The 27,445-nt window shown below is 35.3% G+C and overlaps 1 protein-coding gene and 1 long non-coding RNA gene across 2 annotated transcripts in view; one reads left to right on the top strand and one right to left on the bottom strand.

The window, feature by feature from the left end:
* The window catches only part of LOC126248110 (dystrophin, isoforms A/C/F/G/H-like), a 1,130,095-nt gene that overhangs the window by 1,005,695 nt on the left and 96,955 nt on the right, over positions 1 to 27,445 (bottom strand). Inside the window, exons 26-40 of the mRNA XM_049948788.1 lie at positions 27,241 to 27,384; positions 26,879 to 27,055; positions 26,613 to 26,798; positions 26,371 to 26,526; positions 24,098 to 24,250; positions 18,607 to 20,370; positions 11,946 to 12,224; positions 11,249 to 11,422; positions 9,267 to 9,401; positions 8,911 to 9,111; positions 4,999 to 5,145; positions 4,741 to 4,913; positions 4,331 to 4,507; positions 2,501 to 2,644; positions 734 to 890 (exon numbers count right to left, since the gene is read on the bottom strand). Of these exons, the coding sequence (XP_049804745.1) occupies positions 734 to 890; positions 2,501 to 2,644; positions 4,331 to 4,507; positions 4,741 to 4,913; positions 4,999 to 5,145; positions 8,911 to 9,111; positions 9,267 to 9,401; positions 11,249 to 11,422; positions 11,946 to 12,224; positions 18,607 to 20,370; positions 24,098 to 24,250; positions 26,371 to 26,526; positions 26,613 to 26,798; positions 26,879 to 27,055; positions 27,241 to 27,384 (4,167 nt within the window). The remainder of the gene's footprint in view (positions 1 to 733; positions 891 to 2,500; positions 2,645 to 4,330; positions 4,508 to 4,740; positions 4,914 to 4,998; positions 5,146 to 8,910; positions 9,112 to 9,266; positions 9,402 to 11,248; positions 11,423 to 11,945; positions 12,225 to 18,606; positions 20,371 to 24,097; positions 24,251 to 26,370; positions 26,527 to 26,612; positions 26,799 to 26,878; positions 27,056 to 27,240; positions 27,385 to 27,445) is intronic.
* On the top strand, positions 70 to 8,969 carry LOC126248112 (uncharacterized). The gene is made up of 3 exons (XR_007545418.1): positions 70 to 174; positions 1,319 to 1,444; positions 7,997 to 8,969. It is a non-coding gene; the product is annotated as an uncharacterized LOC126248112 (long non-coding RNA).

The following is a 27,445-nucleotide window of genomic DNA, read 5'->3' as shown; positions in this document are numbered from 1 at the left end:
TTCAAAACAAAACAATAAAAAAACCTAGCTAGCCCATTCAGCTCATCGTTCTATTTATAAAACTTGGCTCAGGCTTCTGTCTCACTGCTAAGTGTCTCATGCTGGTAAAACTTTAACATTTTCGTTAGTTTGAGTGTGGTTACTGTTTGGGTTGGAAGCTCTCTAGCACTTGAGGTAGGCCACATTGTGTCAGTGATAGTGTAAGCTAAGAGAGAAAAATACACACTCACTCACTCACACACTCTCTCTCTCTCTCTCTCTCTCTCTCTCTCTCTCTCTCTCTCTCTCTCTCTCTCCAAACTTTCTTGTGTTTTCATGTTTTATAGCATTGCTTATGTGATAATTTTTTTATAAATACAAGTATGGAAGGAATTTAGTTTTCACTATAATAACACACACTCAGTTGTTACTATATTAAGCAGCAGGATCAAACATACAAGTGCTCCTTTATGAAACACGGAATATTGCCTACAAGTGTTATTTTCCATCTCACACAAACTAACTTAAACATTATAATAAAATGTATTTTCTTAAATCAGCCACCAAGAATCATTTGCAATACAGTTTAATACTTTCTTCTTTATCATTATAATTTATCCAGAATTGCCATGTTGCCACATGCAAGAATGGGACTTTATAAATGTTATTAAATAATAATTTACTATGTTCACATTACTAGTTTCAACAACAGATTGCCATCTTCAGATGTGATTATTCCACTAATTGCCCTTACCTTAACCATGCTAAGCCTCACAGCCAGTGAAGTGTCATCTGATGGGTTTGCACTTGAAGCAAGGAGAATTCTTACTTGATCCAAAGTAGCTGATGCAGCAGTTATAAAGGATGATGGATCACTCTTCGGTAAATTACTCACTTCCATTGCAGCAATTCTTAAAAAAAAAAAAAATCACATAGAGGACTTCGTTGGATCATTTTCCTTTCGTCTGGATGCCGTAGAACACATTGAATAAAGCAATAAAATTAAATTGAAATTTCTTATCTGAATGTTTAGCTGTGTATTACAGATATAGATCTGAAGTACTGAGAAGCACACACAGCTTGTAGTAATAGTATTTATGTTACAGAGCAAAAAGTATGTAGTATGTTGTAAATGCATTACATATGTTAAAGTATGATTTAATAGCCCTGTGAACATTGGAAGTACGAAAGTGCTGTAATAGGTTATTATGGTTGTTGATACACGAACCTATTTATTTAGTGGAGAGGAAGGCAAAAGACAGTTCTACACTTTTGAATGTTGTTTGCTTTGGTGCACTGAGAAATGGTGACTAATACATAGCTTCTGCTGCTGCCACAGGTACAACTATGGTATGTAGCAGAAAGGAAACAAAAGAAAAAATGCAAACACAGTAGAGATAATCACTAAAGAAGAGATTCAGATACCAGTATGAGATTTGTAAATCCATAACATGGAACCACTCATGTAAGTAAAGGTTATTTCATAACTCAAGTCACAGAGTACAGTGCATTTGTTCGGCTGGATGCAGCTTATTACCAATTGTTTTGCGATGTCAGGAAAACTGTCAACTCAAATATAATGCATGAAGTAACACTCCATATCTTTCCACATCAACAGTTTTCATGTTGTTGTATTAACAAGATCAAACAGGAACTAAATTTTCTGGTAATGAACTATATTCTATTTATATACATTAGTTTTCCAACTAGATCACTAGATAAAAGCTGTACATTGAATACAAGTAAATGGACAATTTCAGACTGCCTCTCAGTAATTTTATTACAGTTCTAAAGCCACTACTGGTACTGATTTCTTATTCTGGAGTATTTTCTAGAAATTATCCTGAAAATGTGAAATGGCCATATTTGGTCACACAACTTTACCAGATTGTAAACTGTCTCAGAACAAGGTGTTCAGTATATACAGAGTTGTCAGAGACTGTCTGAAAAGCCTGTAAGGGCGTTGTAGATAATGGTGAGCTGAGAAATAGCTATTAAGACAAAAATTTGATATGTGGTACCATTTCTGAGTTATCTAGCATCGAAGTCAGCTAGTCAGGCTACTGTGCATGCACATCTGTGCAGCCCATGAGAGTGAGTGTCACCAAATGCAAACCGAACAAACATGTTGCTCACCTAACTTAAATTTATCAATTCATAAAAAGGTACATTTTAACTGGTAATGAGTGTCTCAATAAGTAGTAACTCACAGATCCACTGATATCTGTGCATTACTGCATTTTAGCGAGTGCATTTGCTTGAATTTGCACACACAATGAGCTGGTTGACTAACTTCAAAGCTAAGTAACACACAAACAGTGCAATGTATTGAGTTTTTTCCTCAACAATTATTTCCCAGCACAACTTTCTCTGCAACACCCTTACAAGCTTCTCTGACTGTTTCTGACCACCCTGTATATCCAAAGTTGAATGATATCACAAAAGTTTTGCACATATTACAATACAAAAAGTGAGTCCACCACAAGTGAATAAATAAATAGGCACGGCATATGTGGCTTACTTGTCTCTCTGTGCTGTAAGTTCAGAAAGCACAAACTGCCACCGTTTCCGAAGCCTTTCAACCTTCTCCTGTATTATAGTGCTCTCCGGTGGCTGGGACTGGCTCAGTATGATACGGCATGATGAGCTAATATTATTCATCATCCTGAAAACAAAACAACAGGTATATTTCAGACAGTAAAAATAGGTACAACTTAATCATCTGCAACAGAACTAACATTCTACATGACAGGAGCAACTATGCTAATAGCTCACAATAGGGAGGCAGTTTATCACTGACATGCATTATACACTGAATATGTAGCTCTAAATGTTACAGCCTTCAGCTGCTGATTTAAACATTAAATTATGAAATATATATTGCAAGAGGCACAAAAATACCATTTCATTCACAAATGTATCTAATTTAAATTTTGCACAATGATAATCTTAACTTTTAACTTTATCTTAAGGTGATGGATTGTCTGAAAGGCTAATAAATATGTAAACATCATTATGCATGCCAACAGAAGTTGCTGTGATATTGCAACACCTGAGGATGGATTCAGATAATTTGAAATGATATGAAACAAAGATTTTTTGCATTCTTCGGATTTACTGCAGTCTTCATTATTCACAAAATGACATATGTGGGGAGTTTGAAAAGCAAATTATGCATTATTATGGCATGCAGAATAAATTCTATTCAGTGCTGCACTATACTTCGTAGTGACACAGATACATGAAACTATTTTCCAACATAGCCACTAAGTCTCCGCAAACAAATTCAAGAACTGCTGTATGAATGTCCTAATTATTGGAACATTTCTTTCCCCTATATGTATTTTCTCCATTGCCTAGACATTGCCCTCTGCGGTGGCCTTCCTTCCAGATCAACATCACCAATGTCTGTGCAGCTTTTCTCAAACTGTTGTCACCATTTCACTATGGCTTGATGCAAAATTGCAGCCTGTTCATATACTGCCAGAATTTCATTGTGAATCTGTGTCAATTTAGAGATTTTGCCCACAAAAATCATGTTGCACCTTATACTTCAACTTTTGAGTACATTTGCAGTTGCCTCGCCATTTCACTCACAACTTACATTGCGCCTGTTATCCCCGCCACAGCAGAAATGTCTGCGTGAAATACTGAACATGTACTGTAATCTGAAAATGTGCCACTATTGCTGTGTAATGGTCTTAGCATGGGACAATATGTGTATCTTACTTTCTGAAGTTCCAGAAGATCACCCTTTTTCTACCAGCTACTGGACCATTCATTGTCAATGGCATAATTTAATGCCAACCCAGAGGGGCACATTTTAGCACATCTATCTCATGACAGTTAGTGCTAACTTTCAATTCAAAGCTGATGCTTCTTCTTAGAATAGCTACTCATTTTTCCTTGCAAGGCCAAGTGCACCCCCACCCCATTCAAGTCTCTGAACCAAAGAAAACAAATTAGTGGCAGAACCAGAACAGAATTCCTGCTGCATGGTAGTCAGCATCAGTATCACTTTGGTATAGAGGGGGTCTAATTAAAAATGACAGTCCATAAAATTAAACTATTTAACACTTTATTAATATGAAATGGGAAGCACTTCTTAATATTCTGCAAAATTATATTTATTTGGTCACAACACACCTTTCAACTTCTTAGGTCATCATCAGGAGACAAGTTATCATCTGACAGTGGCCTAAGTAGCTGAACACTGGTTCATGATCAAATAATTATAATTTTGCAGAACATTAGGAAGTGTTTTCTATTTTATACTGGTATCATATTCTGCTAAGCACCGATGGAAAATTCAGTTATTGTTAAACACTTTATTTAATAATGGAATTGGTACCTGTGTTTCATAGTGATTTGTTTTTCTAGTTCTTTTAACTTTGACTTTGCCTCTTGCAGAGTTAAATTTTTGTTATTCCACTCACTAATCATTGCCTCTGCAGAGCAAAGCCATTCTGAGAATGTGTCACAATTATTATGCATTCCTCTCCAAATTTCTGTACATTTCAACCAACGACTGGAAAAAAGGAAACATAGGACTGATAAAAAATGTTCTTATGCATGTTCACACATTTACTTATAGTATAAAAGGCTTATAACTAGTTCTACTGTTATGCAAGTTTCATAAAAAGAAGTTTACAGACAAAGATTCTGCATAGCTATGCATCATATTATGTATTAAAAATAGTTGTTCAAACTAATATAAAAGGCAGAGAAAGAAAATACAGTGCAAAAATATTTTCCTCTTACCTATGTCTTTCTGTATAGCCACGATTGACAAGGGACCATTCTTCTCTGAGTTTATCGACAACCCGTCTCACTTGCTCAGAATGGTCTCGCCTAATGTGTCTCATCACAGCATCTCTCTGCTGCTCAATTTCATCAATCCTTGGCTTTAATGAAAGCAGCCCTTCTTTGACTATCTGCAATGGTGAATTATATATTAATCACACAATTCAAGGGAAAATGATTACTTTGTTTACACCATCATTACAGCAATTCACGAACCTTTAAAGATTCTTCTTGTGCTGGGAATGTATCATAATCTTTACCATTGAGAGGATATGAATTGAGTTGTCTGGATACAGAAGAGACAACTTCCCTTACTTTGTTTACATGAGTAACAAAATCTGCAGCCTGAACTGCTGCACTGCTCTGAAAAAATTGAAGAAGAGTTTTTTTCAACATTCTTGAATCATGTAAAAATTCAATTATTTGGAACTATACTCATAAGTGTAGCCACATGACCCTATTTCTTTAGGACATATGTGCAGCTGTTTTCTTTTTCTTTCTGTTTTCTTTTTGCAATTAACACCATAAATTATGAGACTGATATAAGCAGCATGAAACCGATTTAATTATATGTCTATGATATCTATGGAACTAGCAGTCATGACAAAAAAAGGAATGATGATTAAACTTTGTTGCAAAGAAGGAACTTCTATGAAACACGTTCTGGGTCAGTCCTTGAAAATGAATTAATTTACCAGTTTTCTTCCTGGTGAGCCACTGTTTCATTGTCAGCAACTAACACAGGTGGTATGTGGTGTAGTTGGAGGACAAGGATTTTCTATGCATTTTTAATTTGAGGTTACAGAAAAATGTATCAATGAAAGTAGGAATGAACTGTATGCCTTGCCAAAGACTTCTTGCAAACATATATAACTGAATAAATTTCTTTTATTTCTGTCAATGATCACAAAATCGTTTGGTCATTAAGACTACCAGTTTCAGTCAGTGCTGAACATCTACAGATCTGTTTTACAACACATCCTAATATAACGAAGCCGTAGTGGCACCATCAAGAAATATACACAAAATCAGCTCAGCTTCGTCATACATACTTAAAGTATGGTGTAAACTAGGCCACAGTGTGAGCAGAGTCATCCTGTTAACAGCACTGCTCATCTAAATAAACTTTATTTTGAAAATATTGTGTAAACTAAGCCACAGTGGCAGCAGAGTCATTCTGTTAGCCATGCTACTCTTCAACATTAACTTTATTTGGAACAGTAGTACTGTTAACAGGGTGACTCTGCTGCCACTGTGGCCTAGTCTACACCATATTTTAATTATGTGTGATGAAGTTAAGCTGATTTTGTGTGGATTTCTTGATGATGCCACTGTGGCTTAATTATAATAAGACATGTTGTAAAACAGATTGTAAGATGGTCAGTGCTGACTAAAACCAGTAACCTAATGATCAAAATGATTTGTGCTTATTGACAGGAATAAAATAAATTTGTTCTACACTTCCTGGATCACTGTTTTAATCTATGAGCATGTTATAGCTTGTGAATATATGACTGATGTGGAACATTGCAAGAACAGAGGAAGAAACCAGTGTTCTTCTTTCTGGTCAGAAATCTTTTTCTTATGTATCCATCATGGAGTTCACAGAAGTCATGTATAAAATTGTGGTTGTGAAATATGACAGAACTGTGTGCTGGGTCACACTGACACCAGAAGAGAAATTATAACATATTTTCATTAAGATCTAGATTGATTATTTCTCCACAACTTCAAAAATCATACTTATAGCCTTTACCCATTTGTCAAATGCAGTTTCAAATGAATTCATTAGTAACATTAACAACCTGTACTATACTCCATAAACTGTACACTATCTACCTATCTCAAATCTTAGCTGTGTTATGCAGGGACTTCCCAACACATCAACACACCACATTTCCTTCTGAAAATCATTTGATGATGATCCATGAAAACACAATCAGGTCTTTACTTTCTTAGTTTGTTATGCCAGGTACTAGGCTGGTATACAAATGGTTGAACACACGCAATGGTGCAACAGAATAATATGAAATAATATTTCTATAGGAATAAGCTTGTTCCCAATCTGAGTATTAATATGCCTGTGGAGAGCTTCTAATAGAGGACAGGGACATGAAAAATAATTGGAGCAATAACAGAAGAACATCACTAACACTTATTGTGAATATTCTCTGTAGAAGTACCCAAATTATGTGACTGTCTTGATGGGGTTTACGTGACAAAAGTAGAAATTGTTGCCATGTTGCAAAAGTCTTTATCCTGCATGAGTTATGCAAATTTTGAGGATCTGTCTCAAGCTCATGAACCACTAGCAACACGAACACATTGCTGTGTGGTGAGTTAATCATACACACATAGCAAGCTGGAGGTAGTATAATCCATCTTTTCAAATCTGAAAAAATATGCTAAGTAGTATACAAATTTTTCATCATGAGTTCAACATTGACAACTGAATGTGTTTTCCACATGAAATACCAATTCAAAAACAGCTTACACTCCATAATAAAATTTTCACTCACAAGCAGAGTGTGCACTGATATGAAACATCATTAAAACTATGTGCCAGACAGAGATTTTGAACTCAGGACCTTTGCCTTTTAATGGGCAAAGGTCCCAAGTTTGAGTCTCGGCCCAGCACACAGTTTTAATCTGACAGGAAGTTTCTTACAGCCCACGTTACACCATTACTTTTGCTTCAATATGGACATTTTGAGCTAAACTACATCAGAACCAATCATGCACTGATGATCTCAAACTCACTACTCCAATCTTTCTTCAATATTGCAATTACAAATTTAGAGGAATAATCATAAGAACTGAAAAACAATATCATGTTTCAGGAACAAAATATTTTGTTTCTGAGAATGAAGAGAAAAAGGAAAGAAAAAGAAAATACAAATGAGTGAACTGATGCAAAAGTGAAGGTCCATTTACACTGAATGTCATACGCAGAATGAGACAATGCAAATAAATAAATAACATTAAGGAGACAGTAAATGAACACAGAAATAAAGTTAAAATTACAGATTTGTTAAGTAAAAAGAAAGCTTGGACTAAAAAATATATGTAAATTTAAAATAACTGTTGGAATATCAAGAGAAGGCTAAAAATATGTCAAGGGAAAGAAATAAAATTAAGTGGTCAAAGTACAAAATTGATAAATAATATGTATTGTGGTGCAATACACAATTAAAGCCCAAAAGTCTTTTTTCAGATAGACGTAATTGAGGGAATAAGAGAAGAGATTGGAAACAAGATAAATATGGGCTGGCATGCAAAGGAAAGAAGAATGTTAAGAAGAGATATCTAAAGAAGCAAGGCATAGAAATAACCAACCATGTCCATGCAACTGCATCATGGAGCACATTTTCTAATAATACTTTGTTCTTTGGTAGCACAGAGCCCTAATTCATGAGCATTTATTTGTATCAGAAGCTTTACAATAATCAGGCCAGTTTAGAATATGCAGAGTGCTTGTATTTAAGTAAAATGTACTGGTATAAAATATTTCTATCTTGATGAAACACATCTTGCCACTTTTTGGTAGGTAGTGGTACGTGTTTATACTGTTTTGAGATGGGATAGTCAGACAGGTAAACAATGCAGTAGGAAAATGGTTCAAGAGCCTCATTTAACACACAATCTGTATCATCACTCAATTTTGATCAATGTAAAGGCAATATTAGTTCAGAACTGCAAACAAATGTTTTTGTTGGTGAATTCATACAAAGCACTCTGAAAATTTTTTTCATTTTTTAAGCATCTTTTCCCAAATTATGTCTGAAATTACAAGCTTAAATAGCAGACGATTTGTGCACAAAACACCAGCTGGCTTGGAGACATTTGTAAATCCTTACATTGGTTGGTTGGTTGGTTGTTTTGGGGAAGGAGACCAGACAGCGTGGTCATCGGTCTCATCGAATTAGGGAAGGAAGTCGGCCGTGCCCTTTCAGAGGAACCATCCCGGCATTTGCCTGGAGTGATTTAGGAAAATCACGGAAAACCTAAATCAGGATGGCCGGACGCGGGAAAACCCTTACATTCCATGCTGTACAAAAAACTAATTAATTTAACTATGAAAATTTTGCAACTTCTACATTTAATACATTAACTAATTACAAATACTACCTTGCTCTCTGGAAGCACTTTTTCCTTCTCTTTGGATCCCTTATGTAGCTGACGGAATTTTTCCTGTATGTCAGTCCATGTATCATTTATCTTTGCCACTGTACCTTCACCATGACCAACATTTAATTTAGTTAATTCACTGGACATGTCATTCAGTCTTGAGAACTCCAGATGCTTCTTATCAAATGCAGCTTTTACACCCTAGAAACACACTTTTGAGTCACAAACCTCTACAGTTATATCAAAAGAATGTTGAGGATATAGCAAAAACAAATATTTTTAACATTACCTATTGTTCCATTATTACACAAAATATACAATTAGTAAAGCCCAATTTAAAATATAGATCCACCTACCTGCAACTGTCCTTCATCATTATTTGCCAGGTCAATTTTTCGTCTGGCATCTCTTAACCAAACCTCCAGCTCATCTACTAATTTGCTAAAGGCTTTAAATTTCTGTTCCGCTTGTTGGGCTTGAGATTTCTGGAACTGTAAAATTTTGTACAATAAAAATTTTGATTCATGTATGGTGAAGAGCTCTTTCAGTTATAGAGTATTACATCAAGAAACGACAATTTTATCAATTGAGAGAAATGTCTATAAATAAGTTTGTGATTGTATTATAGCATTTTATTAGGTCCACCTTAATCACATAAATTGTATAATTCACAATTACCACTTTCAGCCATTGCCATCTTTGGATCTGTTACAAAGAGTGGTGTAGCAACCTAAGTTCAATTAGCTGAAGTAAAATCTGTAACAGGCCTAGTGATACATAAGAAAATAAGAAATATTAATATGGTTAACAGCCATGCATAACAGCCATATGCACCATAAATGTATTCTGATGTAATTATCACTATCAATATCTATACTGGGTGGTCAGAAACAGTCTGTAAAGTTTGTAAGGCTGTTGTAGTGTAGGTTGTGCTGAGAAATAATTGTTAAGAAAAAAATTCAATACATTGCATCATCAGATTCAAGTGGTCCACCAGAGATGGTGCCTCCAAATGTGTTGTTTTGGTTTCCCAAAACTAAGCAAGAGAGTGATACAAAAATTGGACATGAGATGGTAGTAAGCTTTGAACTTGAGCTGAAGGTTGAGCAGCCTCATGTGTTATCATCCACACTATAAGAAAAACTGACACTAACCACATCTGGCAGGCCACTGGAATTTGCATGCGCTATGGCCTGATTGGCTAACTTCAAAGCTTATTAACTCAAAAATGGCACAATGTACTGAATTTTTTTCTTAACAATTATTTCTCAGCAAAACCTACACCACAACACCCTCACAAGCTCTTCATACTGCTTCTGATCATTCTGTATATCTAGGTACATAGTAAGTGCAACTGAGGGCCTATGTATGTTTTTATATACTTAACTATGGCCTGTAAAGGGCATTAATGCTAGGGTACATGAGTAATTAGTGTCATAAATAAGCATCTGCTAATAAAACATGAACTGACATACAATATGTGGAAATAAAAACCATACTTAAAATCAACATAAAATGTGTAAAGTATAATAATTTGTAAGCTCTTAACCTGTCAAAGTATACAACACATAATCATGTAAGAGTCAGAATAAAAAGTTTGAAAGTTACTTCACACTTATGAATTGAAACCTTTCAGCTTGACAAAACTATTAAACATAAATGTAAGATTAAGATAATTTACAAGATGGGACTATTAACTAAAATCTAGATAGACAATGACACATGTGGTGTGGAATTGTAGTGGTGCTACCTTGGGCCTTCTTTGTAAGAATTTTTTTTGTTTGGTACAAACTGTGTGTTCAAACTGGACCTTCACAAATAAAGAAATGAAAGTGTTTGATGAAATGATTAATTAAATGAGTCAAGAGATTAATCCAGAAATCATGCATATGTTGAAAGTGTAACATACTAAGTAGTAAACCAGACAACACTTCTAGGTTACACCAACATTAGTATTTGGGTGAAGGCTGTTTTGAATTTTGACACATGTTGTAAAATTTAACTCTTGAATGTGTATTGATGTGACAATGAAAACATCTTCAAAGTGATCAAAACTTTATTTTTATTTCTAAATGACTGGTGAGATTATAATTACAAACGTATAATTTTTATGCATTGTTAGTGTTTCCAGTAACTTGTAAATAACTTTCAGATAACTTTATACACTACATTTAATTCTTATAGGTATTCTGCAAGATGATAAATTGTGGATGCCTATATTTTTAACAGTTTCCCATCTAGAGAACTATAAAGTAAAAGGCATTTAAGGGAATCTTCTAAATTAAAGTATTATGTACAGGTTATGATAAACAAAATAATTTCAAAAGAAACTATGTACCTCAGTTTCTGACTTCACTTGATGCCACTTATCACGAAGTTTGTCTTGGGAAGATTCTTTAAGCTGTTCAGCTCTTGAAGGATCACTGGAGTGGACTGTAAGTACAAGTCCATCTCCTCTGCTTATCAATGTAGCAGCATCAGGAGCAAGCAAACTGAATTCTCGCTCAAGTACCTGAAATTTCCTTCTGATGTCATAATAGCAGTGACTACTAAGTTGATGCTATGATACATCTACATCAGGTAATCAAGAGATAAGAAAAAAATATTGCTGATGCAACAACACATTCAACCAGTTACACACACACACACACACACACACACACACACACACACACACACACACACACACAGAGACAGACAGAGAAAGAGAGAGAGAGAGAGAGAGAGAGAGAGAACGACCACATTTAAGGCAACTCAATCCTACCTCTCTGTCAGTTTCTTGACTGTTCACATGAAGCAATACATAAATTCTTCTAGAGGTATACAATGAAACAGTGTTATAAATGAGCATTTTGAAAAAAATCTGTTCTTATTAGTTTTCACTGTGAAATAAAATTTTGGTTCATAGTTGATGCTATGACAGCACACAATAATGTTTCACTAATATCCCACTGAAGATCAATTTCAAACAGTTTAACATCTTACAAATGAAAGAAGTAATACTATGGATTTGAGAGGGAGACATATTATCTCACCTCGAGCCTTTTTATGGGATCTTTTTCATTTGTAACAGCTCGCACAGTTTCCAGCATAGCATCCATTCTGCAGAGCATATGCTGTGCTTCATCCTCAAATTCAGCAATCTCAGTAACAAGTGATTGGCTGAGTAATGCTTGTGCAACTGGTGGTGTTCCTGAGTGTTTCAGCTGTGATGGAAAGCTACGTTCAGATTTCACTGTAACTGCAGTTGTGGAGCTGGGAGGAAGCTTCTCAGCCTTTCGGACACTGGCTTCCTTTCGCGAAGAAAGAATGGCCTGAAAGTATTGTAGATATAGTGTTAAAGATAGTTCTTACAAGTGCAATGTTCATTTATATAAAAGAGACATAATTAGGACTACAACAGATTTCAGATGAACTGACAATCATACTTCCCTGAGAAAATACATTTCTTTGAAGTATGTAAGAGAAATAACTACAGCCCAGATTGGAGTTGAAACATTCTCAGTCTCTGAAATGACAGAATCCAAACACTACAAGAAAACCAGTTTCTAGAAATGAAAATTATATAAAAATCTCACTTCTTTACAGTAATTTACACTATTTAGTTACAGAAAACAATCTTAGTTAAAAATATTAGCAGTGAATTACTAAACACAGATACAGAGATAAATAGTGATCATTATATTTACACATACTATACTTTCACTGCCAGTAATACAGGGATTTTTATAAAATGATGGTATACACTGTGCTTGTAGTATGTCTACATTATTGAAAATAGTTAATACTTTGTTCCCTTGTTGCACGAGATATGAGTCCCTATATTGATGACAAAGAAAACAATAACCACTAAGAGTTTATGCTCATGTGAGCTGACCTAGGAACAAGTCTTTGGTGCCTAACGGTTACAAAACCCACCACAAAACACATCACTTTCCAGCTGATCATGAATGAATATAATCAAATATGATTATATTTAATCAAATACAAAGTTTCCATGATGTAAGACATCATGAGATCATCCATGTCTGCTGACACTGCACAGTTGACTCAAGAGGTGACTGAATTACATTACAAGTGTTGAACAATCGCATCATATTTAAGTGCAACATAATCCATACCAGTATGGGAAGTTCTGTTTTTAACATTAATAGACTGACATCTATAAATCCTATTTAAGTAAGAAGGTAAACACAATGCTGTTCACAAGTCACTGTATCTACAGCTCCTGAAAGGTGCCAGTGATGACCAGTTGATGCAACACATCATGTCCAACAACAAAGTAACACTCCACATATAATTATCACAAACATGCAGATGAACAGCAACATGTGGTTGAGGAGTGGGAACCTCAAAAGTAAATAACAGCTTAGGTACAACAGCAATCAGCCCTCTGTTTTAAAGAAATGACATTCTGCAGCACAAATTACTGTTACATGTAATTGCACTCATTACAATTTCAAATGTGAAGGATGGCATTGCAGTTATCACAATATTACAATAATGCATAGAACCTCTCCCTCTTGACACTGTCATGGAGTACTACAGAAATACCATTTTCCCCAACATGTGAGTGGATTGTTACAATTTCCACATGTTTCTGGATATAACATCCCCGTAAGCAGGTTTTATTCACGCCCCCGCCCATCCAGATTTACATTTTCCAAGGTTTCTGTAAATTGCTCAACATAAAAGATGGGAAAGTTCCCCTGGCCAATTTCCTTTCCCAGCCTTGTCCACTCTGTGCTTGAGCTTCATTTCTAATGACCTTATTACAGACATCAGAAGACTCATTTTTAGCACATGTCTCCATGAAATTAAAGTTTTGTGTAGGTGAAGTGAATAATCTACAGGGTCTGATAAGTCATATTTGGGATGCAGTTACAGTTATTGCCCCAAATATATTGCATAGTGCATTTTGTGCAACACAAGACTGCCAGGAACAGAGTTTTAAAATGTGTGATGGACACAAAAAAGTGCATTAAAGGCCACCAATGTAAGTGCTATTAGAATACACTATAAATACTACAAGGTCTGTGGAATGATTAAATGAATCTAACATCTGACACATATTCCATTAAATGTTGTAGGAAATTTCTTGCAGAATATAAATACTTTTGGATTAAAGGAGACCAATCACTGAAAAGCAGAGGCACTGAGTTGATGTTAGACACACACAAAAGACAGAAAACTTGCTAGCTTACAGAGTTATCCTTCAAAAATGCCTCAACATGGGGCTGGCTGCACTAACAATACCAATGCTGTATTCAAGCAGGTGGACTGGTTGTGATGGAGGTAGTGTCAGGTACGGTGCGTAGAGGGAGAGGCAGGAAGGAGGCAAGGAGGTGGACTGGGGTTGTGTGGCTAGCAGCTCTGAGTTCTAGTCCACAAACAGATTTCCCATGCCATATCCTCATACACCAACAGCACATCATCTGCTCCCATGATTGTCCAGACCTAAATCTCAGATAACCTGCTGATCTGCAACCTCCACCCAATATTTCCCATTCCTCCTGTTACCCCTTCCAAACAATGTCCTCACATCACTTTCTATGTGCACCATTTCCTATTGGCCCCCACAATTGTGCATTACATACTCGGCCCACATACCTGCCACCCCACCCTCCTGCAATCCTAGTCTGCAAACCGGCTGCGGAAATCTCAACACTTCTGCTTTTTGGTGGACAGCCTCCTTTAATCCAAAAGTATTTGCATGTTCCATCAAGATATTTTACGTTTTTCCCAGACATGATAGAAATTTTGTGAACTATTGAGACATGTAAACTGTGATAAAAATGCATCACCAAGCCCACATGAAAAGGCATCAGCACAAAAATGTGTATGTGCACTCACGTAATTAACAGCACATGTATGTTATAATTAACTCCATGTAGGTTACAAAGAACTTTGATGAGTAGATGAGGTAAACTAGGTACATAATAAAATGATGGGGAGAATATAAGATAGAAGTAATACAGAACAGAACATCAGAGACACATTTAAGTACTGGGGGAGATATATGTTTTATGATGTGTTTAGTTGTCTTTTCATGCCATTTCATCCAGGATTTTCAGTTACTGTATTCACTTCTGCTAATTGGATCAATGACAATGTACACTATCTGATATAAAAAGTTAACCACCCAAATGAGAAGAAGAAACAAAATGAGATTTCAAGGGTTGAGAGGTTATGTAATGGTATGTTATTTCAGTGGTTACAACATCAAGTCAAATTTACAAAGGACTTGGCAGTATGGGCACACTTACCAATATGATGGTACACCCCCTCTGGCCTGGATGCATGCATTAATTTGGTTGAGAAGGTTATAAAGGCATTGTGTCCTCTCCAGAGGCAAGGTGGCTCACAACTGTTGTAATTAGTTCCTGATATCTTGTATACTAGCAACTGGACAGAAATGACATCCGAACTAGTCCCACATTTTCTACTAGGGACAGATCTGGGGATATGGCTGGCCACAGGAGTACATCAGCATCATGCAGACAGTTCATGAAGACAGGTATGGACAATCATTGTTTTGTTGAACTCTGACACCACAATACTGTCACATGAGAGGTGACACATGAGCACAGAGGAAAATCATGACATACCACTGTGCTGTCAAATTCCCTCAATCACTACCAGTCATGACCAGAAATCATACCCAATCGCTGCCCACACCACAAAACCAAAAGTAACATTGCTGTGCCTTTCCAAAACATTGGAAGAATGGAACCTCTCTCCAGGTTGCTGCCATACTCACTGATGACGGTCATCCAGGGTAGTGCAAAAACCGTGATTCATTGCTGAACAAAATGCAATGCCGTTCATCAGCAGTCCATGCTTCCTGGTCACAGCACAATACAAATGGAGCTTTTTGTGTTGTGTTAACAGCAGCTTATTCATGTGACGGAAATTGCCTAGTCTGGCTGCTGCAGGTGTCTGATGACAAATGGTGTGGGATGACATAATGTTGCATGGTTGACTGGAACCTTGACAATGAGTACACCTGTTCTCATGTCCAAATGCAGTCCAATATCAGGCCACTGCCATATTTGAATGCCCCAAAAATTTGGATACTGCACAATTTGGTCAGCCAACCAAATGGAGGCCCAGAATGAGGTTAAGTTCAAACTTCGTCAGTTACTGAAAACGCTGTCTCACGCAAGTAGACAGCAACCCCGTGTCCTTTGCAGTGATCACTCAACATCCATCACTGTTCAGGCCCCTTTTATGTCCTACCAGACACTATAATAACACTAAATATGAACAACACTAATGCACTCTGTTGACCATTCTACCTGTCACAGATAGTTCTAATTCTAATCATATTTACACCCCCCCCCCCAACCACCACCACCAATGGTGTGTACATGTAATATGTTACATTGACATCTGACCATGTCTTCTGGGTGCTTCACTTTTTCTGTCAGGCAGAATTTCAATAAAAAAATCAATGGTGGTTGTTGTCTACTGTTCATTTATATCTTGTCCTGTTCTATCACTTTTTTGCCCACAATCCTGGGTTAATGTCTGATCAATTCTAGAGAAATAAAATCCCTATTCTTTTACACTCTCACCTGTTTTTCCCTGGACAGAAAAACCCCTAGTCTTAAAAGTTTGAGATTATTTCATCTTTCCAATAATAGAAAGGACATAGGAAACCTCATTCTACATAATTAACAATTATTATTATTATTATTAGGTGTAATTACAAGTCAACTAGAAAATTAAGCACACAGGAATGAAAATGCGAGGGGAAAAAGGTGGACAAGGTAAATTTGATAGTTAAGCAAAACTCCTCAAATTTTTTGTGTGACTGCCCATTAATTAGTTTTAAATAATATAGGTTGCTTTATCTTAAACTTAGTTTGAACACTTCTTTTATCTTTAAGCAATTTATACAGATAATTTGGTTTGATCTGTATAAACTTCTGACTCAAATAAAGAGAGAATTTAATTCATGTTTTGAAAATATTAGGTCTTTTCTTTTTATTTTCACAATTATGATCACCACTCAACTTCTCATAGCTCTTAAATTAACTGATTCCATTTATCTTCCTTCCCCTACAATCTCAGTTAATAACACTTTGCCAGGTGCTATCACTTGCATTAACTTCCATTAATCTGCAACAGTTTTTCTCCATCTGATCCTATAGCAAATGAATATTGTTATCTCTCTTGGCAACACATACTTTGTAATATCTCAATCATGATAAATATGAACAGCAACAGAAAAGACCATATAAATACATTATTTCATATAAAACTCCATCAACACATCTTGAAATCCAATTATACATGTAAATGGCACTTATAAATCCCAAGTTAATAAAGTCTTGCATTTCAGAATAGACATAGCTAAACAAATTAGTTTACACAGCAGAAAATAGTTGTTACCAAATTAATAACTATAGTTAAAACTGTACTTGTACACTTTAGAAACATGACTTTAATTATATAATTAATCCAGATGATATAAAGGGATAACAATTATTACTTTTAAAAAATGCTGAAGTTACTTTGCTTCACATGGCATTTCATTGCTGCTCACCACACAACAAGCAGCTTCTGTCCTGTCCCTTTATCTAGATAGTAACATGTAATGAAACATAAAGGCTTTTCTTGGAATCCACTCACTGTCCACTTAAATTTTTAACACCTGAGTTAAAGTCTACCTTGATAATTACAATGTTATTTTCAGTGCAGTTATATTGCTGTATCAGCAAGACTTTACAAAAGATAATAATGTCAACAGTAGTAATTTTATAACAAAGTTGACATCCCATGCTTTTGAACTAATCCATTTTCTGACTGCAGCACAATTGAAGAACCAAGTTTTCAGTGTGTTAGACAGAAGTACACGAATTTGTTGTCAGTGAAGGCAAGGGAGCGACAGTGAGCGTAAAATACAGCACAGGCAGTTCAAGGTAGCAAAGAAGGTATATGTCAGTTAAGAAAGTTTGCAATATGGAATAGAAAGTTACACTTACCAATAGGGAGCACACTGATGTGATACAATGCAAAAAGACATATGTTTAGTATAAAAAATTCTTAAATGGTAGATTTGGTGCGTGCAGATACTTTAGGTCAGGAGAGAAAATCCCAGAGTTAGTGCATTTATCTTGTTAGTGAGATTTGATGTCGGTAGAACATACTGTTACACTTGTGGTTTGTATTTTTATGTTGGTGATGAAAATGTTTAGCCACTTTTGTTTCTGATCTCCGGATGAAAAAAGTTCAAAAACAAGAGATGTCATCTCTGGTGACAATAAAAAGAACATCATCATCTTTGGGTTTTTTTATCCCACAAGTAGTGAGGCACCCTTCTATGGGTGGCAAAAGATGTGGAACAAAATGTTAGTATTCTAGTAGCCAAGCACACTTATAAATATACAGCTAAAATATTATATCATCCTAGATATTTGGCTCACACACTTCAGCAACAGTCTTAAGAAACTGAGTAGCAATCATTAACATTTGAAACGATAATATTAACTAAACAACACATGAGTTTATGCAGCTGTAAACTTTAAAATGTATTTTACATACAATAATAAATAATTTTATTAAGTATGTATGTACATGTAAAGCAATACAACAGTTTACTTATACAATCAAAACAAAAATAGATCGGTATCAATTTTATCACTCAGAGACCCATTATTTACCTTATTTTTAGAGAGATGCTTAACCCACCTTGTCCAGATGCTGAGAAATAAGGTGACCAAACGATGCACTTTCATCATCATCTGAACTTGAGCTGTTATTCAGCTCAAGAGGAGATACGCCATCATCTGAAAACTCCACAACATCATCAGTTTCTTTGTCACTTCCATAAAAACTGTCATACTCTTCAGCCTCTAAAGTGGTCAATGGCAAAGTTACATTTTCTTTAGGAATGTCATCTATGGCTGATGATATTTCAGGGTTACAGAAGCTCCCAGTAATTTTATAAGTTTTTGAAACTTCTATTTCCTTCTTCAGTATTACTTCTTTGAGAGCTGATGATGTATTCTTCTCCAATATTTTTCCATCTTTTTGTGATGCAGGTAGAACCTTATTGTTAGTAAGTTCAGGCACAAACTGTTCATTGTCAGTGTCTATTATTAAGTACTCGGCACACTCTGGTTCACGCCATGCAGTCACTGTCGTCCGCTCAGTTTTATTAACTCTATCGGTTATTTGGAGGCAAAGTTCAGGTGGAGTTTCAGTGGGTACTGCTAATGGTGTAGGAGGTGGGGTGGGTGTCACATGAACTTCTACTTCATAACCTGGGATAGAAAGTTTAGGAGTTGGTGATATATTCAGGGAATGTGCAGTTTCGGTTAAAAGTTGATCTAGGGGTTGAGTACATGCATTTGACACACTGTTCATGCTGTTCTTGGGACTCACCCTGATGATTTCTTCATCAGTCTCTTTCCTCTGCACTTTGGGTGAGCCCTGTACAGTCTCTTGCTTGGCAAGTTTTTTATTCGATATCACAGTGTCAAATAATCCATCTTTGTCATTTTCTTGCACTCCAGTATCAGTAACTGTTGTATCTTCAGTTTGACCTTTGTCTTCATTATCTGTTTCTGCAGCAGATTCTTCTGGTTCTTCTTCAGTGTCTTCAACAATTTCAACCATTTCAACAGCCTGGGGCCCATAATGCATTGATGTTTCCACATTCCTACTTGGATACATGACATGTTTCACTATTTCAATTGCTTTTACTTCAACCATTTGACATGGATCTGCTGCCTGATGCTGGGAGATATCACTGAAATTAGTGTCTGGAGAGGAACTAATCAGAGTATTGTTTGACACCTGTGAGAATAGAACACTGTCTTTTGCTAAACGGAACGTATCACTGTCGTCATTTGACGAACCGTCTCTGATACTATCCTCTAATTTACTAGTAGACATTTTGGTGCTACCACTGGCAATTTTTGGCTCTGTCATTTGTATAACATCTGGAATAACCATTTTATTCACAACCAGGCCCTTTACTGCTGTTTCATTTACCACATCTTCTTCCATAACAGGGCCTCCAGTATCCATTGCAGACACTGTCTCTTTGTTATTTGTTGGAACTGCATTATAATGATGATTATTAACCTTCACTGACTCTTCTAATGTTGCTGTGTCTTCAAACGCTGGGTTCAGGTAACCAACGCCCACATCAAAATGTGTTCCTTCAAATTTGTTAGAAAAGTCACTGACAACTGGTGATGATGATGCATCTGAATTAGTTGTGGGAGGTTCAACAAGCAATTCCTGGAATGCTGCAGGTTCATCTGCTACTACTTGCCCTTCAGTTCCCTTTACAGAAACCAAAGGAGAAGCCTCATGAATTTTATGATACATTTCTTGTGGCTCTCTCCCCCTAGAGTCTCCACTTGTTGGTTCTGCAGCTAGCGAATTATCACCAGGATTGGCTGTTTCGTTCTTGTTCGAATTATTGACTTTTTGTGTCCAGCCCTGGAAAAACAAGGGCTTTTAAGATTTTTGGAGTAACTCATTAACATATGTGCTCTTTCTTTGTGAAAAAAAAAGTTTTGAAAGGAAGTGTTAAGTGCAAAATATTTGAATCTTGTGTCTGATGATGTAACGCAGTAACTGAGCCTTAAAAATATCTGATATTAGTTTTATTATGAAATATTATTTGTCTGTTAATAATAGTAGTGCAGTTTAAATGTGACAGATGTCATGCAGTTTGAAAGTTCTGCTCCGAGTTTCTAAAAGAAACCATCACCGTTCGTGCAACGTGATGCATAGCACAGCAGAAAGTGCATAAAATATTCATTACATCAACTACCATGTAATGCAGCAATGCTCTTCATGGGAGCAATGAGAACATTTTACATGTAAGTGAAGCCAACAGACAACATTAAAAGTCACATTCTTCTTCAACTTTTACACGGTCAGTAGGAAAACTATGTGTTATTTTTTTCTATACGTGCAGCTAGTTAAGAAACCAAGCAATGAAGATTACAGCAGCTTTGGAGACAGGGGGAGAGAGACCAAATCCAGGCATATTATTCACTTTAATGAACTGCTAACTGATGACAATAAATGGTTTTCACATTTTTACAGTTCATTTAACAGAACACCTGCACCACTGAATCACCAGTTCCCATAAAATGTAACACAGACTTACAGCACTTCTACATATTCAAATCTATATTGCAAATAAAACCACAAGCAACCACTTCACCAACATTAAGCAAACTTCTTTTTTTTTATTTAAAAGTTTCACATGAATCTTTTGCATCACAAAATAAAGAACATAAATGCTCTCATTCCATGAACATTGACATATTAATACAAACACTGCACAAACAGCAAGCATCAATCACAAATAGGAACAATTATATTCAATTAATTTTCTTTGACACTTAATGATAGTTTGTTACAGTTCATAATATCAGCAGCTCCAGCTAATTTTCTTCTACAACAGACAAGTTATATGAATAATTCGGGTTGCCTATTGACTGAGAGCTTGTTAAGTTTTTACAGCCATAAATCAGTATGTGACAGAAACTTGTGTAGTAATATCAGGTTATTATGTGCACTAAGGAGGAGAATTATTTTTGCAGAACATAAATTAGTATCCGATTAGTGAATAGCTATTTTTGTTAATGTATTACAGATATATTTACAGAATACAATTTCTAATTAACAGTCAAAATATCATACAACAAAAACATACATCAAGCAGTAAAGCATATCAAAGGCTAATAATATTACATGTAGAAAACCTCTGTTTATCATGTACATAAGTTATTTTACTTTTTTCTAAAGACTCAAATTAGATGTAAAAATTGAGTAAGTTACTGTCATTTCAGATAACGAATCCCAAGATGAATTAAACACAACAGAATAAAAGAGATGAACTTTTCCAAAAACAGTGAAAGTGTGTATGATTAAAATTTATGATAGTTAATATGGTAGCAATATTTAATCAACATAACCTTTACTCTGTGGTTCTTTACTTTATATTGACACAGCCATATTACAATGTATAGTGACCAACCCTCCCTAAAACAAGAAGCAGGTTGAACCTATTAAAAATGCAACAGTAAAGCCAACAGCAAAAACAGATACTGTCAGCTTTATCATCACAAGCTGTTTTAGTAAATGAATGCATTTCACCCATTTCAAATTTATTTGAGCTTTTGTTTTGAACCCTCTTTTACTTTGCTTATATGATATTATAATGAACACACAAAGCAAAATAAATGACTGTTACATTTGTCCCATATGAAGTATTTTAACTTCTCCTTTCTAAAGTGAAAAGAAGACCTATTTTCCAACTTACAAAAGCTATTTATTGAACTTATTAAAACTGTTCAACCATGACAGTTTGCATTTTACAAGTACCAAGTATTACCAGCTACCATTAATACCACATTTAAAAAGAAAGCACAACATCCACCTCCACCAATGCGTATGGCAAAACACAACAAAACAAGTGCAATAAGCAAGATATAGTTCACATGTATGCAAAATGTAGTTTTCATATGTTAATTAAATGGTCCCAGTTGGAATAGCTATTGAGAATGGTGCAGGTACAGTCAAACATTGCTGATATTTCGACAAGTAACTTCTATCATTCACTAAGCATGAAGCACAGCACAACCTTCTTGTGTTCTGAAATTTAAATTCACAGTGCTTGGAACTATGACAGCATGGTAATATATGACTGTGAAAAATGGTAAAATTACACACACAGTAAACACTTGTTTCATGTACAAACTAGAGATATCTACCACCAACATGTCACCGATAATAATGACAAACATTTTACCATGCCACAATCCCATGAGCTATTCAGACTGTCTATATGCCAGAAAAAGCTTGATTTCATGACATTGTCCCATATGATACATCATCTGTACTAGAAGCAATTATTGCTATTAGTAGTTAAGTAGCTGACATAGCTGAGAACATCAGCATTCATCAAAGTATCTTTTATTAAATGCAAGGACCAAACTTTTATTTTCCTGATGCTACAAATAAAATGGAAAAATTTTTCAGGTAGCAAATCTGACAGAAGGAAAATTATTATTCTGCATAATAGCCACTAATTAATTTACATAATGTGTCATATACACACAGAAGGAAAAGTGTGGCAGCATGTTGCCCAAATGTCAAAGACATGCTATTATAACAATTTGTGTGTGTCTTCTGGGAATAATTTGGAACCAATAAACTTAAATGGCTATTAAAATTAAATTGAATGGAAACAAAATCACAATTCACATCTAGCTTGAACACTATTGGGGCAACTCAAGTGATTTTCATGTTAGAGATTCTCTGAGTCACAAGGATGACCCATTTAAGTTTTAAATTTTAAAAAAATCTGAAAAATTTCTCCCACTATACACAAAAATGACAGCATTGGGTCTGGACACACAAACTATGACACTGACAGCACAGATTTTTTCTGTCAGATTTATAAACTGGAAAACAAATATGAGAGACACTACAATGGTCAATGAAAACAACAGAGTAAACCCCACAGAAAAATTATATTTACCTGCACAATAATGTACATGAAAACTCACATAAGAATAGACTTCATAAGCAGTTTATGTATAATAATCATAAAAAATAATTTTGTGGCTTCAGAATATCCTTCACGTATATCCTTGAACCAAGTTGTTCTTTAAGAAGTTTCACTGTTCAAGTTTCACTGTTTATGTTTGTAGAATTTATGTATGTAGAATGGAAGATGATACAAAAAGAATGTACATAAATGCAGAATAATATATAAACTGAATGTTCATCACCTGTGGGAAAATACTGTAAAGAAGAAAAGAAACAGTAAGAGAGACTGAGTGAAAACTACTTGTATTGTGTGTAATGAAAATCACTTTGTCTGACATATCAGTCTCAATTTTCAGGCATGCTAAGAAAATACTGAACTTCCTGTATTTCTACCAAATAACTTAAGATCAAATATGACCAAGTAAAAATAGAAATAAATTAGATGGCCTATAATAACATTTGATGTGCAGTGGTGTGAACAGACCAGAAGAGGTAAATAAAAATGGTTGCAGCTGAATTGAGGCTTTACAGTTTAAGCAGCTCAGTTCTTAGAGAAAATGGAAACAAATTGAAAGTGAAAATAATATAGTAGCATAAATAAAGTGCAGTTTATACTGTAAACAAAAAGATATTTCAAACAATGCATACTACTCACATCAAGTTTACTCATTATTCTTGCCCACATTGAATCCAGCTGATCAAGTTTCAGATTTACAATTACAGTTCCTGGAAAAGTGCCCAAGCTATCTGCAAGTTCATGCAGGTCATTAATCTTTGTCTTCTTCACAGTCAAAAGTTTTTGCAGTTCCTATTAAAATGGAAACAGTTTATTAAAATACATTAAAATCTGAAACATATATCTCATTTTGCAGTGGTATCTGTTGTGTTGAAACCTCCTGAAAGATTAAAACTGTGTACCTGACCAGAGCTCAAACTTGGAATTTTGCCTTTCATGGGCAATGACGATATCTGCTAAGTTATCCAAGCATGATTTATGACTTGCCCATACAGTTTCAATTCTGTTCTGCCTATCCCTATCCTGCTTTCCAAATCTCCATTACCCATAAAAGACGGAGTTGCATAGACAAGTCTCTGTCTGACTAACAGTTTTAATTTGTAAGGAATTTTATACTGAAATCCCAAACTCATTTACACATTTTTTTACACTATTGCAAAAATGGTGTTACACGGAACAGTTGAGAAACTGCATGGTGAAAGAAAATACATTATGTTTGTGAAAGGTAATGTGAATGTACTAATAGTCAAGGAAGAATAGCAGGAGCCCAAAGAAACACTCCCAACATTTTTCCTAAACAATTTAGGGAAACCATAGAAAATCTGAATCTGACTGACTGGTCAGGGATTTGAAATGCCATTCTCCCAAACGTGAGTGCAGGGTCTTACCAGAACACCACCGATAATGGTTGTGGGGTTACTGAAGGAACTAGTCCAGCAGATGCTCAAACAATTTTGGGAAATCATTTGAGAACCCAGTTCTAGATGGTCAGATGAAGGTTTACCATACTTCTCCAGAATTCCTATTTAGAAGACATATGGATGTTACGAGAATCACATGAAGAAGCTCTATGAGTTACGTTAGGAATTACAGACAAGTTTGGTAACTCATAGACCTGGACCAGAAGTGAAAATAAATAGCTGCACAAGACAATGGATGAAATAAACAGATGTTACAAACTGCCAAAGTGCCATAGCACAATTCATTCTCAGTTAACAACAGCAACATGGGACTCGTCTCATTCTGCACTGTGAAGAACTTTATAAATTGTGGTTCCTGTTTATCATGCCACTGGAGATAAAGCCCCACATGTTGAGAAATTAATGAAACCCTTGCAAAAGCATTTATACCCCTTGCTTCAAGTGAAGTTGAGCAAAGCTGTTGACTATGGGAAGGATGCTTCAAATCTAGTGTTATGCCTGTTTCTTTGACGGCTGATTATCTAAACTCCAAAAGGGGACCAGTGATACAAGATCTCAATATATAAAAAGTCATAAAAAAGTAAACGCTTCATCAACCATAAGCTTAATTTTTCACAACACAGTGTGTTGCCAAGAATGATCCTACTGGATGGTGTACGCACGTGTCTTCTTCTTGCAAGATAATTACTTCACCTGGACAGTTATGAGACGACCTAAAGATTAATGCATGAGGTAAATTACACTGCTTTTTGAGTTTAAAGAAGTACTGAAGAAACACATAGGCTGTTGGCTTCACATCCCCAGTTGGTGGATGACATTCAGTTATGAATGTATTATTTACTAATACTACCAATAATGTGCAGAGATTTCAGTTTTAATCGATGGGAAATGCACACCCAACTGTGATTAGCAAAAGGAACTACATCATCTGTCCTACTCTGTTAGGCAAATATGTATGGTGAAAATGCTTTCAATTAGAAAACATGAAATTATTTCAATCCAGGCAAATCATATGGTGAAACTACAATTTGATGATATTGTAGAAATGACATCAAGTAGCACCTTAAGCTGCTGCTTAATTTATTCTTTATTGTGCACTTGATTCTGGTCAAAGATCATTATCTAGGATAGATTTTTGGTAACACAAACAGCTGCATATATACATAAAAACAATATCAGAAACACAATATTTTAAATAATGTTTATTCATGCAGAAGTGGATGCGTGGATAATGGTCTTTGATGAAGTTAGGTCTCACAATACAGAATAAATTAAACTGTGGCTTACAGTGTTATATGATGTCATTTTTACAATGTGTCAAAACTGTGGAACACAACCAATGAAAATATTGTACAGTTTAAAGACTTCCCCTATAAATGCTCACAGAAGTAAGAAGGTCAACTAAGAAAAACTATACATTAATATAAAGAAGTTACAACATAGCAGAGAACATGAATAACAGATAATATCATGATCATAATAATTACTTACTTTGTAATCTAAAACTTGCTTCTCTGACATTTTATCTCCTGGTAGACTGAAATGAAGGTTCAGTGTCTCTTCAGTTTCCAAAAACCACCTATTGATTTCATCTGCTGTCTTACTGATATCAGTAAGTTTTGTTTCACATTCCTTTATGGAAATTTCCTGAAATCAAATCAATTAGAAAAATTAAATTTGGAATACAATCCATATAGTTGCAAATCCCCAGAAATCTTTGGATATCACTTTACCTGGTGACGTTTATCAATATTTGTAACACGGTCATATAGTTTATCCCACTTGCTTAAAGTGTCATTGATTCGATCTTTCAGTACTTCTAAATAAACAGGATCACACAGTGCTGAAAATGCCTTAAAGTTGGTTTTTATGTTGTCTTTAACTTTAATATATACTGGGAAGTCGTCATTCACTGCTCTCTGTAATGTTGGACAAAAACATTAATGGAAAAAAATAATGTTTTTGAAACATATTGAGCTATTTATTAGAGACAACATACCTTTATAAGCTGCATGTAAGTTTTGTTATTAAAATTTCCATGTTTCTCATTATCAGCCAACTTCCTTTCTAAATTATCTATATATTCATTTAAAACTGGAATATTTGAATGTAAACTTTTTGATAGCTCCAGGGCTGAGTCTAAAGCTGTTTTGGCCTCTGTTATTTGCAGTCCAAGCTGGAAAATTGATTGCAAAAAAGCTTTAAATATTTTTGCTGTCCAAACAATACTTCTAAGCAAGCAATGATTATTTAAATAGTCTACATTGCCATTACTGCGAGGCGAACAGTAGGCAGTTACTCATATTTGTACTGAAAGTTTCTGGTACAGAAAGAAGTGACAGGCAATAACTAGATACCTACCTTATTATATAACTCCTTAAGGGTGTCTAATCGCACAGAAAATTTCTGAGGTTCAGAAACAGCTTTCTCCTCAACCAGTTTACGACCAGCTTTTATGATGCTTTCCACTTCAGCTTTGATTTCACTCAGTTTGTGATAAAACCTCTGTTACAAAATTGAACAAACATACATAAATATGGATAAAATGGCACATTGGCATATAGCA

Source organism: Schistocerca nitens, chromosome 3 (genome assembly GCF_023898315.1).
Source record: "Schistocerca nitens isolate TAMUIC-IGC-003100 chromosome 3, iqSchNite1.1, whole genome shotgun sequence".
NCBI classification, from domain to species: Eukaryota; Metazoa; Arthropoda; class Insecta; order Orthoptera; family Acrididae; genus Schistocerca; species Schistocerca nitens.
Note: the sequence above shows the minus strand (reverse complement) of the source record. Positions and strands in the feature narration are given on the sequence as shown.